Genomic DNA, 17,995 nt, shown 5'->3' on the forward strand with positions numbered 1-17,995 from the left:
AAAGTATTATAAAGTTTAACGGGCTCATAAAACGAATTTAAGAAATATTTTATTTTGAAATAACAAGAAAAATAATAGTTTTTTTCTTTCCATATTTTTTCTTTCCATAACTTTGTTTTAAAGACACATTTTTTATTTCTCTGTGAAATAAGAATAATAATTTTTTTTTTTTTTTTTTTTTTAAAGCAGTTTTCAGGTTTGTTTTACTTACTTTGAATTCCTCCGTGGAAGTGAAAGTGACGCGGCGGGACGAGGCTGCAGCAGCCGGACGGGGCCGCCGGGGCTCCGGGGGCGAGTGTCCCTGTCGGGTGGGTGAGGTGGGGGGGGGGGCTTCCAGCACCTCGGTGGGTGTTTGTGTGAATTCGGCTCCAAGACCGAGACAGACAACTTCACAATCACGTGCAAATACCGAAGCTGGAGTCAAAACTAATAAAGAGAAACGATCCTATAATGTCTCACAAAGTGCTTTTTAAACAGCAGAAATGCAGAAACTATGAAACTGAAGTAAAATGTTTTACGTTTCAACTCCAAGCCGACAGTTACAAAAATGTATTCATGCATGATTTATTTTATTACTTTAAAAAAACTTGTTTATATAATATATATATATATATATATATATCTCAATCCTATAAAACCCATTAATGCCCCATGAGAGATTTGTTGTAGCAGAGACTTCAGCTCATTTCCATCTTCAGTCCCACAAAACACAGCAAGCAAGGACATGTTTTAAGGCCGACGCAACTATTAAACTCAAGTTTGATAAATTTAATGTCAAATAAAGCATTTAAATATGTAATAATGTAAGAGGGCTTCAATAAACTCACCAAAGGCAGCCGTCACTGCCACTGTGCTGAACTAGGCTCGTTAGCTTCAGCTGTATTTTTTTTTTTTTTTGGTACTCGTAAACATTTTTATTTGCTTTATTAAGGGGATTAAGAAAACGCAATTACTAAAATGTTGGCACTACGAATGAATAAGTTATTTTTTTGTAGTAAATACAAGAAATAAAATTGTTATAACAGCTGTAGCGAAGGCTGTCGTCAGCCGGCCGTAACTCGCGAATGGGAAAAAAAAAATAAAGCTTGGGAGTAGCTTCACGTTCTGTGTAAAAGTGAATATTTCCACAAAAAAATACAATTAACTGGCTTTATTTTTTAATGTGACGAAAAAAAAACATCTTAAATACACTAAACAAAATCGTAACATTAGCTGTAGCTGTAGAAAATTGAAGCTAATTACTCGCTTTTTATTTTTGCGTTAGTGGGGTTATTTAAATAGTTTTAGAATTTTTTTTTTTTTTTTTACTGGCATATTTATTTATATGATAAACAAATTTACTAAAATGTTGGAGCAATGAAATAAGATTTTTTTTTTTTTTTTTTTTTTTTTGTAAATAAACAATTGTTATATTAGTTGTATCCGAGGCTGTAGGGTGGCAAACTAGTTTGAGTTTTTTGAGTGTTATTTAAACATTTTCCCCCCAAAAAAGACTCTAGACATTTCAAGAAACAGTGATACGTTCACGGTAAATTGTTTGAGTAAATATAAACACGTCGTGACGGTATTTTGCCTCCGTAGGTCAGAAACGGTCCGGAGGACCCTCCGTCGTCGTTCCCGTGATGTGGCGGACTGGAAATTGTCTTTAATAACTCACCGCATTCAAATCAAACGTGAGTATCAGCTGCACCCGTCGCTGCTTCACTTCTTCAAAAACGTAGAGTTTCGGTGCGACAGCCACAATTGGATTTATTAGCGTTTCGCTTTTTAGCCCATTAAAATGTTTCCAAACACCGTCGTGAAAATCCGGGTGTACGTTCGCCGAGGGGGTGATTTGTCATCCTCTCTTAATCCGATGAGAGCGGGGGATGGAGGGGGGAGAGGGAGGGTAAGGGGGGCGCTCATGAACTCACGGTCAAGCTTGCAAAAAAATTATGTCGAGACACGTCGGGGCCTCCCGACGTCGCTGGAAACGAACAAGCGGCTGCACGAAAGTCCTCAAACTGCAGCTGCCAACTAATTAGGCAACGTTATTACAGGGATTCGGTTAACTGGACGCTGATGTATCGGCCTCCAGGGGTAGAACGAAAAGAAAAGAAAAGAAAAGAAAAGAAAAGAAAAGAAAAAGAAAAGAAAAGAAAAGAAAAATGGGAGAGCAGTTGCGCCATAAACCTGCAGACAAACGGGAGGACGAGCGCCAGTGATGCCGCTGTCGGGCTTCAGGTGTACACGAATCAAACGCACCTCACGTGTCAGCGCAGGCATTCAATGGATTTATTGATCTGTTCAGTCCCTTGACAGTTGGGGGGAGGGGGCGAGGGGGGGAGAGGAGGGGAGGAGGAGGTAGGGGAGGGGAGGGGAGGGGAGGGGCAATACATGACAAATTCAAGATCCCACAACAAAACAAAGAAAAGTCATTAACACTCACTTGAGGTCAGTGTGTCAGTCACACATTCACGCACACGTACACACACACACACACACACACACACACACACACACGCGTACACGCGCGCACACACACACACACATACGCGCACACACACTGACCTCCAACCTTTTCGTCTTACCTGAACTTGTGCATCCTCTACGAATCAAGACTTACCAAAAGTGCGGCGCCGTTGCCGAGTTTAATTTACTACAAAAAACACAGCTGAGGGACCAGAAAACACACGAGCCGGAGCTTCGGGGGAGGGGGGGGGGGTGTTTTTTTTGTTGTTGTTGTTTTTTTCCCTACAACTCAACACAGTCCCGTCAAAACAAAAGCTCAAAAGTATTTATAACCGTTACTGTGACTTTCCTTCTGTTAGAGTCGTGGATTCATAACACAATCTTAACTGGGAGGGGAGGGGAGGGGAGGGGAGGGGAGGGAGAGGGGGAGGGGGAGTCAGCAACATCATCACACCGAGGCTAAATAACATTACATCATACAGGAAGTGAGCCTCGGTGCTTCCGGATCGGAGACGGCGGACGCATTTTTCCTGGCGTGGAGGTCGGTTGTTTTTTTGTTGTTTTTTTTTCGGATCATGGGCAGCGTGGGAGTTCGCCTGCGCTTTTAGGATTCCTCTCAGGACGACATGTCATTAAAAAACAAAAAAAAAAAAAAGAGAAGAAGAAGCTGCAGGAAGTGAGGTGAGCAAGGTGGACGGGAGGAAGTCGACTGTGCTTTCTTTTTTTTCTTTTTTTTTGAAAGGCTGTGATTTGTTACCGCAGCGAAGGAGGAGAGTCTTACTTTAAAAAACAAAAAAAAAAATGAAAAGCAGGGAAAACCACAGGCCAACTCCCAGGCTGCACACGAGCTCCCACACACACACGCACGCACACGCACACGCACACGCACGCACACGCACACGCACACGCACACGCACCTCTCTGTCGGGACTGGATGTCTGCGGTGGTTCTGCTGGCTGTGAACACGCGGAGTTAAGACTTAACGGGGGGGAGGCGCGGGGGAGGGGGGGGGGTGCATGTTAGAGCGACCTACATCAAGAGTTCAAGTTCCCTAAAAATGAAAAATAAAAACAAAACGAAGCACAAACAAGAGTCATCTGTGCGGTGGAGGGGAGGTGGAGGTGAAGGTGGTGGTGGTGGTGGTGTGGGCGGGAGGCAGTCAGGTCCCTTCCAGGGCGAAGAGCTGCCTCCTCTTCCAGACCGGGTCACGCCCTCCTTTCTTTTTTTTTTTTTTTTGGTTCCCCCCCCCTCTCGGCCTTCCTTCAGCACTTCCAAAACGAAGCGAGCGTTCCACAGAGGAGGAGGAGGAGGAGGATGAAGGATGAAGGCAGGACCAACTCGAGGGGGAGGCGGAGGAGGGGAAGAGGAGGCGGGCGTTTGGGAGGGGGGGGGGGGAGGGGGGGTGGAGCAGTCTCATTCGGTGGCCTTCAGGGAGAAGGAGAGCTTGGGCCGGGACTTGCCCTTGCCGAGGATCATTTTCTGCTCCTCCTTCTGCTGCCTCTGACGGTCCTGCTCCAGCTTCATGCGCTCCTCGTGGATCTTTCTCTGCTCCTCCACGATACGCAACTGATCCTCGGCCTGCGGCGGAGACACGCAAAACAAAAAAGGTCGGACGGGGACACCACAACAACAACAACAACAACAACAACAACAACAACAACCTCCCTGGGAAAAAAAAAAAAAAAAGAAAGAAAGAAAGTGCGTGCAGCCCTCAGCTTGTACAAATCAAATAAAGCACCGCTTTACAAATTAGTCCGACTTTAAGCTCATGTAGCCGACGGGAAGCAGGAACAAACCGAATAACCGCGGCCGATAACCATCCATTCAAAGCCGCTCGACAGAAGCCGGCCTCGCTGCCAAAAGGACCGTTAAGCTCTCCGGTCGTGTTGCGGTACAATGTTCGTGATTAAAGACTTTTAGAGCACGTAAAACCAGACCAGTGTGTGTGTGTGTGTGTGTGTGTGTGTGTGTGCGCGTGTGTGTCGTACCAGCTTGGCCTGAGCGTCGGCGATCTTGCGGTTATTCTCCTCCAGGATTTTTTCCAGCTCCTCCCGCTTCGATTTTTCTTCCTCCTAGAGGGGCGACACGGTGACATGTTAGCTCACGAACAGGCTACGGCCACTTATATACACACACACACACACACACACACACACACACACACACACATTACATTCGCCCTCTAATTGTCTCTCTCTCACACACACACACTACCAGCAAGCAAAACAGGCACACGCGCACCCACACAAAGTGATTTACATCACAGAGAAGTTTGTTTCAGCCTCTCACACTGTGGCTCAGCCTGAATTTGACTTTTTTTTTTTTATTATTGTTTTAAATATACATAGAAAAGGGCCAAAAAAAAAATAAAGAGACTCTGGTGGAGGGGGGGTGACCCCCCCCCTCCTGCTACGGCTGCTGACATCCATCCTAGAAAACATTTACAGCTAAGCCACGCCTACAAGTACCCTCTGCATTATTATTATTATTATTATTATCGTTGTTGATAAAAACAAATATATAAAAAAAGGGGGGGGGGGGAACCCACTCATCACACTCATAAAGAAGAGGACAGATATAAATGACAGACAGTTACAGTCTAGAAGAAAAATTCAGTTGCTGGTTGTTGTTTTTGTTTTTTTTTTCATTATAAAGCAAGAGAGAGATAGAAAATAAAAAAATAAAAAGGATACAAATAAAGGAGGGAATAGTTTTGGCTCACCGCTGCACGTATACCTACGCATTTTCCTTTTGCCTGTGTACCTACACAACCGGTGAAAAGCATTCGGCATTAAACGGTGGAATATTTACTGTCTCGTCCCGGACTGTGTGGCCCCCTGCAGAGACAGAGGAGCGCTCCCTTGGGGTGGGTACGGGGTGGGGGGAGGGGGTGGGTACGGGGAGGAGGGGGGATTCCTCATCTTTATAACTGATCTGTGTAGCGCTGTGTGTGTGTGCGCGTGTGTGTGTGTGTGTGTGTGTGCGTGTGTGTGTGTGTGTGCTCGAGCAGGACCCCACCGGGGGGAGTGAGTGGGTGTGGGAGGGGGGTGGGGGGGACGACACTTACAGTGACAGCACACAAGTCACACGGCTGAGCTGAAAGGCTGCAGGGCTAGTTAGGAAGGTGGTGAGTAAAAATGTATTTACAAGGTACCAAGATATCAGACTCAGCAGCAGCCCTATAGGAGAAGCAAGGTCATGAGAACAAAAACACAGCACAAAAAAAAAAAAATTTAAAAAAAAAAGAAGCTCTTTAAACTGTAAGACAATAATCAGTATAAAAAAATAAAAAATAAAAAAAAAACGATAAAAAGGTTAGATAGTTATAACCTCGTCAAACAGGAAGCAGGAAGTCCAGACTGTTAAGAGGGGGGGGGGGGGAAATACCTGTATGGGATAAACTGTCTGTGAATCAAACAGATGAGCAATTTCTACAGGTTCAAATCTCCTGACCTCTGACCCCCTGACCCACCTGGACCTTTGAACTCTGCACAGACGCCGTCCTGCTATTTTCTACGGAGTAAAACGGACCGAACCGAACCGGGAGGTTTAGAGAGCAGAGACGGAACGGTTGAATCCCGAGAAGGAGCTGCACTTCTCACCCGATTAGTACCGAGCCGCTGCTCCGCCCCCTGGGGATGTCGGGGTCACTCGGCTTTAGCTGCCCCCCCTCTCATTCACAATACATTACTACTGTAGTGTAAACAAATCCCCTTTATTATTTTTTTTCTTCTTAATGATGCCGGGGGGCACCGGGGGTTTGTCAGATGTCGGTTATCCTCTTTATTCTCAAAAAAAATTTAAAAAAATAAGCAAATATATATATATATAAAAAAAAAAAAAAAAAAAAAAAAAAAAAAAGGGAAAGGTGGGGCGGGGGGTTGGTGGCTGAGAACAGCATCATTAAAAACCATTTAAAAGGTTGAGGATGAAAACTCAAACAAAAAAAAAAACCTGCCAAACGCAATTCATCAAAAACTATAAAATGTCCTACAACTGTCTGGTGAAGTGGCATCTTTAAAAAAAAAAAAAAATTTTTTAAATAAAATAAAAGATTTTATTTACAGACAATGACAGAGATGCTTACAGATATAAATAATACAAAAAAAAAAAAACAATGAAAAGTGAAGGAGGGGAGGGGGGGGGAATAAATGATGAAAATAGAGCACGAAGTCCATCAGGTTTTTTTTGGGGGGGGGGGCTTTTTTTCCCCCTTTCTTTTTTTCTCAACCCGCCGTGGCAAAACTTTCAGATCGGGCGGTGAGTCGGAGGTCCTCCTTCAACCGGCATTAAACGGACACTTTTAAGTTCCCGTAATTCTCACGGCAGGACCTGGAAGCTGCTCGGAGACCGTCAAACACTGCGGTAGCGCAACCTTAACGAGCGGGGTTGCGAGTGTGATAAAGTTACTTTAGTCTGTGACATGAATAATAAAAGTGCTTTTTCGATGCCTCGCGACGGTCGGAAATGATCGCATAAATAATATTGTAAAGGTCGCCCAAGTTTGACCTTCATACGGTAATTGTGATGCAACTTGTTCATTTTTTTTTTTTTCTTTCTATCTGCTGTAAATTATTCACGTGTCCTCGTTTGAATCTTTTCTTTAATATACTGCAGAATGATAACCGGCTTGTCTCACTATCGTTAATATATATATTTTATGTTGATATTAAATGTTAAATGGTTGGTTATTGTGTTTATTCCTTGAGTTTCTTTTTTTGTGAAGTGGGAGGTCACCCGGCGGTGTTCATATACGGCAAATCGGGGCCCCCAAATTCTTAAAAAAAAAAAAAAAACGTGTTGTAAGCTTTAACCCTTAAAAGACTTACAAACGCAGTAGTCAAGACTGTTTAGTATGTTTTTGTGCAGGGGAAAAAAAAAAATAATAAATGAACAAGAACACTTTTATAATAAATTGCTCCTCTGCAGGACTTCCAGGTTTCTGCACCTTCCTGCAGTGAAACTTGTGCCACGGCAGGGGTTATAGAAGGAAATAAGAAGGAGTCCCTCCACCTCCACATGTCCCGGTGGTGGCGGGGTGGTGGTGGCGGCGGGGGGAGGAGGAGGAGGGAGGGAGAAGGGGGACAAGGGAAGGGAGGGAGGGGGGGGTTCGTTCCAAACGACCGAGCGTTACCTCTCTGGCCTTCTGCGCCGCCAGCTCGGCCTGCCGCTGCCGCTCCAGCTCCTCCAGCAGCTGCCGCTCCATGATGCGCTTCGCCTCCTCCACGCGCCGCAGCACCTCGCGCTCGATCTCGTCCTTTCGCTTCTCCAGCTCCTCCTCCACCCGCTTGGCCACCAGCTCCTCCACCCGCCGCGCCGTCTCCTCCTCGATCAGCTTCTCCTCGATCTCCTGCTGCCGGCTGCCGGAGGAGAGAAGACTTTAGGGCTTCGTTAAGAAGCACCGTACGGCATTTATACCAAATGAAAAGTGGTACAATTTTGGTATTCTGTATGAAATGAAGACCATGTTTGCGAGCCAAAAGATGGGAGAGCTGCAGGCGCCACCTCCGACGTGACACAAAGTCCTTTTCTTTGATTTGATTTATTTCACACGTGTTGGATGTAAAAAAAAAAAAAAAAAAACGACGACACTGATGTCGGAGCCAGAAGCTGCCTTGCCCACGGGCACACGTCCTTTATCAGCCTTTCTGCACCTGCGGCAGCAGCCTGAAGGGTCGACGACGTTGATGGAGGTCACCTGTCGGCCTGTTTACCTTCTTTTTTTTTTCTCACTCTGAACAGGAAGTTACGAGGAGCTGGGAGGCGTGTTGTCACGGCACCTGCTGGCACGACTGTAAACACACACACACACTCACACACTCTCTCTACGCCGGGCCTGGATCTGGTTTCAATACCGTCAGCCGCGGGGTAACCGGAGTCCCCCCCCTCACCCCACCTTCCTTCCTTCCTTATCTGCCACGTCTTTACATTTGTATGCCTGGTTAAGTGGCCCTATGGCTATTAGGCAACAGGACGAGACACTCAGGGCGCCAGGTGTGGGACAGCGGCTCGGATCTCGGGTGTCTCTACTGGGTACCACCCACCCACCCACACACACACCCACACACACACACAAACAACAGCAGCTTCCCTGTCCGACACATAGAAGCTGGCAGCCGACAATAAACGTGGCTGCTGTCACTCTTGTGTGCGGAAACCCGCCGAAGCGTTTCGCGACGAAGAGTCGTGACTATCACATCCATCTTTCTTGGTTCAGTCGGAGACGTCCGTCTTTAGATGTTGCTGCGAGGTTCACCGACCTACTTTCGCCCCACGAGCGTGCCTTTACTACGTGCTTAATCGGCCGTGACTTCTCATAACTACTAAATGTATTTATATGGTGTTTTTTTTGTGTTTTTTTTTAACTCCACGTAAAGCGGCTGCTATTTCCACACTCATTCGTGCATCGAACCGTCTTTTCTTCAGTTACTAAATACAATCCTGAATATTATTTGCACAGACCGGAGGCGTGGCGGATAAACGACGTGAAAATGCAAAAATATTTTGCATCATAATTACTGGTATCAGCAGCGATGCAAATTTGCGACAGAGATCTCTGACACGGAGGTGTTTTAAAATCCAAATCAGTCCTGATACAGCAGCTGGACTGAGACGGTTTGGGAACATTTTTGGGTTCACACCTGACAAGTACAGGTGAGCCGGCCAATCACGGACAGAGCCGCGCAGCTCTGGAAAAGTTAGTGGGGGGGGGGGGGGGGGGGTGCATCATTATCCTCTCTGCATGAATGAATGGAAACTCTTGGTGTCACAATCCCTGAATGTATCATATGATTTGGCTGATGCCTTTATGCAGCAGTGCAAAAAAAAAAAAAAAAAAAAAAAGCTCATAAAGATCAACCTCCTTCTAAAAAAAAAAAAAGCATTAATAATTCAGTTCAAGATCTAAATAGTTTTTTCCCCGAGAATTAATTCACGTTTGGTGCAACTTCTCAACAAATGACTTGATTAATTGATTTCAGAGCACTCAGCCGTTGTTTTGACTCAAAATATAATGAATAAAACGTGAAATAGATCAAATTATTTGCGAGACAAGCGTCTCAACTTCGGGGTCGGTTTGTTATTTTGGAGTTAGAAGGTCTGTAAAAGGTTACGCGTCATTTATTATTAAATTTCCACCCGTCGTTTAATCTTAATATAAAAGCGAAACCCCGTGATATGTTTTCCGGGGTTAAAAGGTGAGCCGGTTCCCTGCTCTGACAGCGGGCGGAGAGGGAGGAGGAGGAGGGGGGGGGGGGAGGTCAGAGGTCAGGGGTCAGGTGGGCCTGCCGCAGCCCGACTAGCCTGCTGTTAGCATTTTTAGCATTAGCCTGCTAGCCCGGGGGAGCTAACGTTTAGGAGGCGAACTGAAGGGAGCTAGCCGAACACGTAGCTTAGCATGCTACCTGCAGGCCGAACACGACCAGCGTCGTTTAAGTGTAATTTAATCCCGAGTCTCTTTATTAATAGTACTCACATTTTCCTTTGTCTCTCCATCTCCGCCTTCCTCTCCTCCTCCTCCTTCCTCTGCTTCTCGTCCAGGGCGTTCCTCTTGCTCAGCGTCCGGCCGAAGATGTCGATGCGCTCCGGCGGCGAGGCCGCTCTCTCTCTGCGGGACGAAGCTGTCGTCGACCGGGAGCGGGAGCGCGACTCCCGGCGCCGGTTCCTCTTCGACTCCCGGGACTTGGACCTCTTCTTGGACCGCTCCCTGTCTTTGGATCGCGACCGAGAGCGGCTCCGTTTCTTACTGTGCTTGCTGCTTTTGGAGTGTTTGGACCGGGACGAGCTGCGGCTCCGTGAGCGGCCCATGTTCTCCTCCTCCACCGGCACGAGCGCTTTTCAACCCCCCCCCCCCAAAAAAAAAAAAAACCTCCTCCTCCTCCTCCTTCTCCTTCTCCTTCTCCCTCCGCTGCGCGTTGTGGCTTTGATGCCCGATATCAGGAACTGCGCCCCGCCGGCTGCTCTTAACGACAACAGATCAAGCGGAGCTGCTTGAACGGTTCTGTTTCTGCAGAAATAATCCCGAGAAAAGTGATTGTTATTTTGTCCTACTAACTCGCTGTAAAGAAAGATGGCGGTTTGTCGAGTTTCGAGTTTCCCAGCAGTCACCGCGGCTTTCGGCATTTTCCGTTGGTCTTCGGGATTCAAATGAAACGCAAACACACGTCTGTGGCATTCATGGGGCAAATATGCATCCCCCCCCCCCCCCCAAAACCTGCGTTTTTCTGATAAAAAAAAATGTTGTAGATTACAATAAAAAATGTGGATGACATGATATGATATATAAACCCCACTGTGCAACATGAAGTACATGTAAATAATGAGCCTAACCTATACACCTAACCTATATATATATATATATATATATAATGTACTGTATAAACTGTGCATTTTATATTTATATTTCTTACTGCTATTTTATTGCTTTTCTATTATTATATTCTATTCTAGTATTTTATTCTATTATTTCTATTATTATCTTATTGCTTCTGTATGCTGCTGTAGCGAAAAAATTTCCCCTCGGGGATTAATAAAGTAAATACCTACCTACCCTACCTATATATATATAGGTTAGGTAGTTACTTTATTAATCCCCGAGGGGAAATTTTTTTCCGCTACAGCAGCATACAGGAAGCAATAAGATAATAATAGAAAGCAATAAAATATCAGTAAAATATCAGTTAAAATATAAATATATATATATATATATATATTAATAGTATATTATATTTATAATATCTATTCCATTTATAAGTCTGCCTACATCTAGGTTAGTTTGTACAAATACTGTGCAACATGAAGTACATGTAAATAATGAGCCTGACAAGCATTATGGAAGGAACATAAACTTGTGAACTCAACCAACAAATTGGCGTCCTCAAATTAATTCATGACGCATCGATGTTACATATTTGAGCACTGCAAATTGGCCTATGCTTTTAATTTGCACATTTAATTTGACGTCAAAGAAAACACAACAGCCAATAGGAAGCGGAAGCTACAGGTTGCTGTGAGTCAGATATCACATTTTACCCCCTCAACACTTTTTCTGTGTCTTATTTACAGCTTTGTCTGCTTTCAGGAGCTCATGCAGCACTTTGTAGCTTCATTCAGTGCAAACTAAACAGAATCAGCACCATTTGTAATTTCATCTAAGTTAGCTGCTGGGAATTAATGCAGATCTTTCATTATTGGACAGAGATACATGGATATTAGTCAGATTTAGCCTCTTTGTGTGAAGTAAACTGGATTAAAAATTTGTGGAAGAGAATTCTTTTTTTTTCTCGGTACACCTGCTGAACTGTATTTTCCTCTCACATTAAATTCAAACACCACATCGCTCACAGTGTGTTATATTTACTGAAGTCACATGCGTTACTGCATTCCAGCCTGAACCTCATCACTATACTGTATCCAGCCTGTCTTGCTCAATAATACAAATCAATAACTGCTGCGAGTGTTTTCTTTGAAGTCGTCCTCCAGCTCTCAGAGTTTGTCAAAGCAGCTTTAGGATTTGATTTTTGCCAGTGTTGCCCAAAAATGTGATTAGATTGCATTCTTGTGAAATCCCGGTGACAAAAGGCACACAAGAAGTTGAGCAAATAAAGCTTCTCGAGCTAATCTGGCCTCTCGTGCTAATCAAAACCAAAACCATATCCAGCTTTCATACTCGTGGCTGGATTACTGAGGAGGCCTGCCGGGCACCGGCCCTATAGGGGCCCCCGAGGGGATGCCCCGGGCCTCACCTGCACAATGCCAATGAAAGAGACACGGAACAACTAAAACAGAAGTAATGTGACAAAGAAGACACAAAACAACAGAAAGAAGCAAAGAGATGAACAAAATATATTGAGACACAGTGGTTAGCACTGTCACCTCACAGCAAAAAAGGTTCCGGGTTCGAATCCGGTCCTGGGCCTTTCTGTGCAGAGTTTGCATGTTCTCCCTGTGCTTGCGTGGGTTCTCTCCGGGTTCTCCGGCTTCCTCCCATCATCCAAAAACATGCACCTCAGGTCAGGTTACCTGGCGCCGCGCTAGTGGCAGCCTGCTGCAGCATCTCCCCCCTGAGAGCCCCCCTGCTGTAGTGAAGAAATTTCCCCTCGGGGATTAATAAAGTGTATAAAATAAAAAAAATAAAAAAAATAAAAAAACTATAAAGAGATGCAAAGTGACCACCAAATTACACAACTCAACCACAAATAGAAGAAAAGAGACACAAAACAACTACAAAAGGGTGTAAAGTGAAACAAAATAATCTACTGAGACACACAACAACCAGAAAAAGAAGCAAAGACACAAAATGAGAATCTACAAAAGATACAAAACAACTACAAAGACCAAAAAAAAAAAAAAAAAAAAAAAAAGTGACAACAAAGAGACACAAAACAACCACCAACTGGAAAGAGGCTCAAACTGTGTTGTGAGTTTGTGTCTCTGAAGGATGTTGTTGTTGTTTTTTTACACATCTGTATCTGTGTATTAATATCAACTTAGCCACCAAATGTGGGAGATAAACATTGACAGGAAACACAGACGTGTCGAAGTTGAAACTTTCTTTCGGGTCGGCCGGTGACTGAACGTACGTGACGAAAGTGTTTCCACTTGTAAACCACGAGCGGTTGAACGGACGTGTTGCTCGGAGAGTTTGACGCTGATTTCACATCTTGTCTCCGTTTGACCTAAATTTAACTGTGCCGGCGTCCATTTAAAAAAAAACAAAAAAACATTTGTTTTCATGCCGGCATCGGGGGTCCGGGATGATGCTTTTTTTTAATTTTTTTTTTTTATCTGAACTTGTAAATATAGAAACATCAGATACGCAGAAACAAGGGATGAGAAAAAAAAAAAAAAACTTGACAATGACACAATCCTGCATGAAAAAAAAAACGATTGCCATCCTCGCGGTGGCAAAATGAGGCCATTGTGATAACTCTCCCCAGAGTGCAGCGCTCAAAATAAACTGCCATTACTATATTTAAAAACACATAACTCAAAAGCCCAGTGAATCAGCCTCGGAAAGGTCACTCCGCTCAAACTAAAAAAACCCAAAGAGAGCTTCACACTTCACACGGAAGTTTTTTTTTTTTTTTTATTCAGTTTTTTTTTTTTTTTTTTTTTAATTACCTGCAACTGAGTCTAATTTTAGTAGAAAGAAAGAATTTGTTGAAGATCATACGGATTTTTGAGTTGTTGTGAACTGATAACGGTTGTCAAGATGAGTCGCTTTAACTTCCCTCACAGATGTAAAAAAAAAAACAACAAGCGAGCCTGTTATTGTCGGATCGAGTGCGAGCATCACCTCAGCAATACAAAATGTTCCTCCGAATTAAAAAGCAAAAGACAGGAAAACGATGTGATTTTCTGTGCCAGAAATTGAGGGCAAGTCTCGGTTCATCCATCCAGGAGCATCCCCCCCCCCCCCCCCCCCCTCCAGCCGTTTTCCTTATCCCGACCGCTCAGAGCCAAAAGGTATCGATTTTCTGTAACTTGTGTTTTATTTTAATGATCCCGCGAATTCTTGTTCCCGCAGATGAGACGAGTCGGCATTGAGGCCGCCCCGATATGTCTTATTTTTCACTCTCTTAACGGGGGAAAGGGAGAGAGGTGCTTAAAGCAGCCCCCCCCCCCCCACACACACACACACATACACAACTTTTGATGAATAATAGGAAATGTTTCACAGAGGCAGAGAGGAAAAGACGAGAAGCGGTGTGGATGTTTAAATGAAAGAATTTGCGTTGAGTTTGTCTGCTTTGCTTTCTGGGTGGTTTCGGGGTGGAAGTCGAAAAAAGAGAAGAGCGTTTTCAAAGAGCGGGTTTCGTGTTTCTCTAATCCCTCCTTCTTTTTTTTTGCAGAGGTAATCTCAGGAGAAACAATTCAGATATGTCACTAATAATCACATGTCAGTCAAGGGCTTAAAAAAAGGGTACATGTGCCGCCAAAATAATTAATAATCGACATCTCTGAGGCAGTTAAATAAGTGGCCTGCTGTGATTTTCAGTATTTGTGACGCCACTGATTTCATTATGAGCTATTAAATGGGATTACTGCACTTCCTGTTTACGTGCATTCCCCCCCCCCCCAAAAAAAAGGTGCGTGCCGGTCCTTTAGAAGAGGAAGCTCGTGCTGATCCCATTGACATCCGTGAATTCGGCTAAATCTCCGCAGTCAACATCATTTCAAACTGCAACTCAGCGACTCTAAAGGCATTCACAGAGTGTGGAAAATATTACGGTTCTCCACAGAATCCCTTTTTAAAAGCATTTTCAGACTCTCTAAGAAATGTCTCACTCGTATATATTTAAAGGCTTCCTCGAATTATCCTTCAGAAACTCGCAGAAACTAGAAACCCGGCTCGAGTTAATAAAAAAACAAAAAAGAAGAAAAGTCCATCCCTTTCACGTCGTGTGATCAAAGTTGGCCCTCGTCTTTTGACCGGGCCCCGCGGTGGCTCTTCAGGGGGAAAAAAAAAACACTTAACAAACACAGGATCTCTTTTTAAAAAGCCCTGCCACATTGTCACATTGTCATGTTGATGGCCCGGGGGTCCCGAGATAAAGAGCCATTGAGGAGGGGGGAGGGGGGGAGGGAGGGAGGGGGCTGCTCCTCCCTCCACGGGCCTGAATGAGAACGGTTCTTTCACCTCAGGGCTGCTGGATATGGAAGAGGTGAGGAGCACACGGAGACAAAAAGGTGGGAGAAGGGGAAGGAGCGGAGGATATGGAGGAGAGAAGAGGGAGGCGGAGGAGGAGGCGGAGGAGGAGGAGGTTTTAGAAGGTCAGTGGAGTGGAGAGATACCGGAGGAAACTCATACCGATCATTACCAACTCACTTTACTCTCTATCGATTCTGATGTGTGTGTGTGTGTGTGTGTGTGTGTGTGTGTGTGTGTGTGTGTGTGTGTGGTTGCCAAATTTTGCCAAAAAACAGCTAATTTTGCTTAAAACCATCTAAACCCAAGTAAACAAACATAATAATGATAATAATAACAACGACCCTCAGATGTGTCAGAATGACCCGGTAGAACTCGGTGTCGTGCTTCTGCAACACTCGTACCACCGTCATTCTCTTCTCCTCTTTCAGCTCTGTGTTGTTTGAGTTGAGACTGTGAAGTTCAGGAAAACAACAACAACAACAACAACAACAACAAAAACAGCTTTTCTTTTTCTTCCAGATCCAGTCTTGAAGGCGACACGGGCAGAACACGACCCGAGTGAACCCGTTGAATCGTTACGACCCGGTCTGGTCCCGGCGGACTTATCGAACGGAGACGAGAAACAAAAAGCAGCACAATGTTACACCTGCAGTTTAAAAGTAGGAAGCAGCTGACTGACTGAGCATTATTTGGATTAGTGGATCATAGATATCTTTGATATTTTTGGTTTTCCTTGGAAACATCCCGGTGTGGACGCTTTTTTATTTTTTTATGTCACTTTTTTAATAAAAGATACTCATTTGACAAGAACTGTGCATCTCTTTGTGCTTTTTTTTCCATCAATCGATAACGGACTGAAAAAACGTCTAGTTTGTGTCGTTTTGTTCTTTTTTTCTTCAAGTCTTTTGGGTTCAATTCAGGTAAACTTTTGTGGTTTTCTACATCAAAAACTTTCCTTTAAAGGTTGTGTGAGCAGAACAATTTGAGTTATCGTTCACGCCTCCTTTGTGTTGGCTTAGTTTTGAGTTACTTTAGATTGATCATTGTCTCCCCGGCTGGCACCAATAAGAACCAATAACACGCAAGAAAAGTGTAACTTTAAGCCGTCACAGCAATTCAATAAACACAAATATCTTGTAAAGCTTTTTTTGGGGGGGAGATTTAACTGCCTGGTTACGATTCCCTCAAAAGAAGAGCTCCTTCACCGCGACTGCCATACACCGAACGCCCTCCCTCCCCCTCCTTCTCTTTTTAAGAGATGTAATTAAGTGTCAGAGGAGCTTCAGAGATGACCTCCGCGACAGAAAGACTTCAGGATGGAGGGGGGGGGTGGACTTGGCTGTCACCGCCGCGTATATGTGGCGGTGGTCAGCGCCGAGGATCATCTTTCCCGCACGAGAAGACACACAGGGAGAGAGAGAGAGGAGGGACAGGTGAAAGCCAAAGGTCAGAGGTCAGGTTTTGAAGTCAAGGGGGCGGGGGGGGGGGGGGGGTAGCCAATCTGGTCTCTATCTTCATCTGAGACGAGCAGTCCCCCCCCACCCCCCATGCTCCGGTCCCTGTCATCATGTCCGACCAAAATGACCGAGAAGAGTTCGGTATCAGGCCAATTATCGTCCGAAATTAAAACCTGCGAGTGGACGCAGACAAAAGGGGGGCGAAAGATTTGACGGGGAACGGCGAGCCGCCGCCTTCACATCCAAAAACATGTGGGGGGGGATAAGAAGAGTTTTGACGAGTGTGAGTTTGGCATCTCGGATTTGACTCCAGACTTTCAGTCTTTTTCTTCTCGTGCATACTTTTTTGAGAGCTCTGCTGAGAAAACTACAAACAGGAAGAGAGAGAGAGAGACACCATCCATCACAGGCTACACCACCTCCCTCCGAACGCTTTCACGGCCCACGGCGCTCGCTAGGCTGTAACAATGGCTGCTTCCTGCGGGGGGGGAGGTGGGGAGGGGAGGGGAGGAGGAGGAGGAGGGGGTGCCGCCGTGACGTCGAAAGCTTCAAGAACAGGGCAGAAATAAGAATGGAGCCAAGGTCTTACTCAACACTCAAGCTTTTTCCTTGAGAAATAAATCGCTTTCATATTCAACGCCCACTCAAACGTCCGCGGTGAAGGTGCGTCTATCCGTTCCCAGGTCGGAAAACTGCTTCGACTTCCCTGGCTGCGGTTCAGGAATCACTTCCTGGGCTCTGGGAGGAGCCGAATTCACTCAGGGATGATTGCCTCGTACCGAGATAAAAGGACCAGACCCTCTCTATTAGTCTGATGTCTTCAGTAGAACAACGTCTGAGTGAGGCGCTGCGGCCCCTTCGGGCCTCGTGGGGTTGGACGAGGTGAGAAGAAGCTCGCCTCGCCTTCGACTCCTTCAGACAGCGAAGCTCTGATCCCGGATAGCCGACTTTTGCACATGTTCCACATATGACAGGAAGAAGAAGAAGAAGAGCTCTTTTGTTGTGGGATGCAGGATGTAAATCATGATGAACATATGGTGCATAAAAAAAAAACAAGCATCCAGTTTAATTACCTCCAGTTTTTTTTGTTTTTTTTTGAGGGGGGGCAGCAGTTTGTCATATTCAGACAGACCCCAAAAATGGAGCCTCATCCATTGATTTCACGAAGCACAGGAAAGGGGCTGGATGGTCCACCTCCCTCGCGACCCTTTTTTACTGCCAGTAACCGGCTCTACTTGGCTTCTGGATTTAGTTTAGGTGCCGTTAATATGACTTTGCAGAGCCTTGAAATTATTCCTCGTAATGTTTCAGACCTTTAGGTTGGGTTTTGGGTTTTTTCGCTAACCCAGCTCTGGTTTTCTGATTTCGGAGTCCGGACCGAATTTATGGGGTCATAAATCAAAAGCTGCATCTCCTGCTCAACCGTGTTCGACTC

At 45.1% G+C, this 17,995-nt stretch overlaps 1 protein-coding gene and 1 long non-coding RNA gene across 2 annotated transcripts in view; both read right to left on the reverse strand.

Moving 5' to 3' along the window:
• LOC138201164 (uncharacterized) overlaps positions 1–17,995 on the reverse strand; it is a 327,497-nt gene that overhangs the window by 227,454 nt on the left and 82,048 nt on the right. The gene's annotated exons all lie outside the window — the stretch shown is intronic.
• Positions 2,253–10,536, reverse strand: LOC138201162 (arginine and glutamate-rich protein 1-B). Its single transcript, XM_069154393.1, has 4 exons — positions 9,926–10,536; positions 7,586–7,811; positions 4,440–4,523; positions 2,253–4,029 (listed from the first exon to the last, which is right to left on the reverse strand). The coding sequence occupies exons 1-4, from the start codon at positions 10,255–10,257 to the stop codon at positions 3,865–3,867; spliced, it is 807 nt and encodes a 268-aa protein (XP_069010494.1). The 5' UTR covers positions 10,258–10,536; the 3' UTR covers positions 2,253–3,864.

The sequence above is a fragment of the Embiotoca jacksoni genome, unplaced genomic scaffold (genome assembly GCF_022577435.1).
Source record: "Embiotoca jacksoni isolate LCO1_2020_lvr unplaced genomic scaffold, fEmbJac1.0.p SCAF_2, whole genome shotgun sequence".
Lineage (NCBI taxonomy): Eukaryota > Metazoa > Chordata > Actinopteri > Embiotocidae > Embiotoca > Embiotoca jacksoni.

Coding starts and splice junctions, on each gene's coding strand:
- LOC138201162 (XM_069154393.1), bottom strand. CDS start 10,257: ATGGGCCGCTCACGGAGCCGCAGCTCGTCCCGGTCCAAACACTCCAAA. Junction 4,524..7,585: donor CGGCGCAGAAGGCCAGAGAG/GTAACGCTCGGT, acceptor TCGCCCCTCTAG/GAGGAAGAAAAATCGAAGCG. Junction 4,030..4,439: donor CCGACGCTCAGGCCAAGCTG/GTACGACACACA, acceptor TCTCCGCCGCAG/GCCGAGGATCAGTTGCGTAT.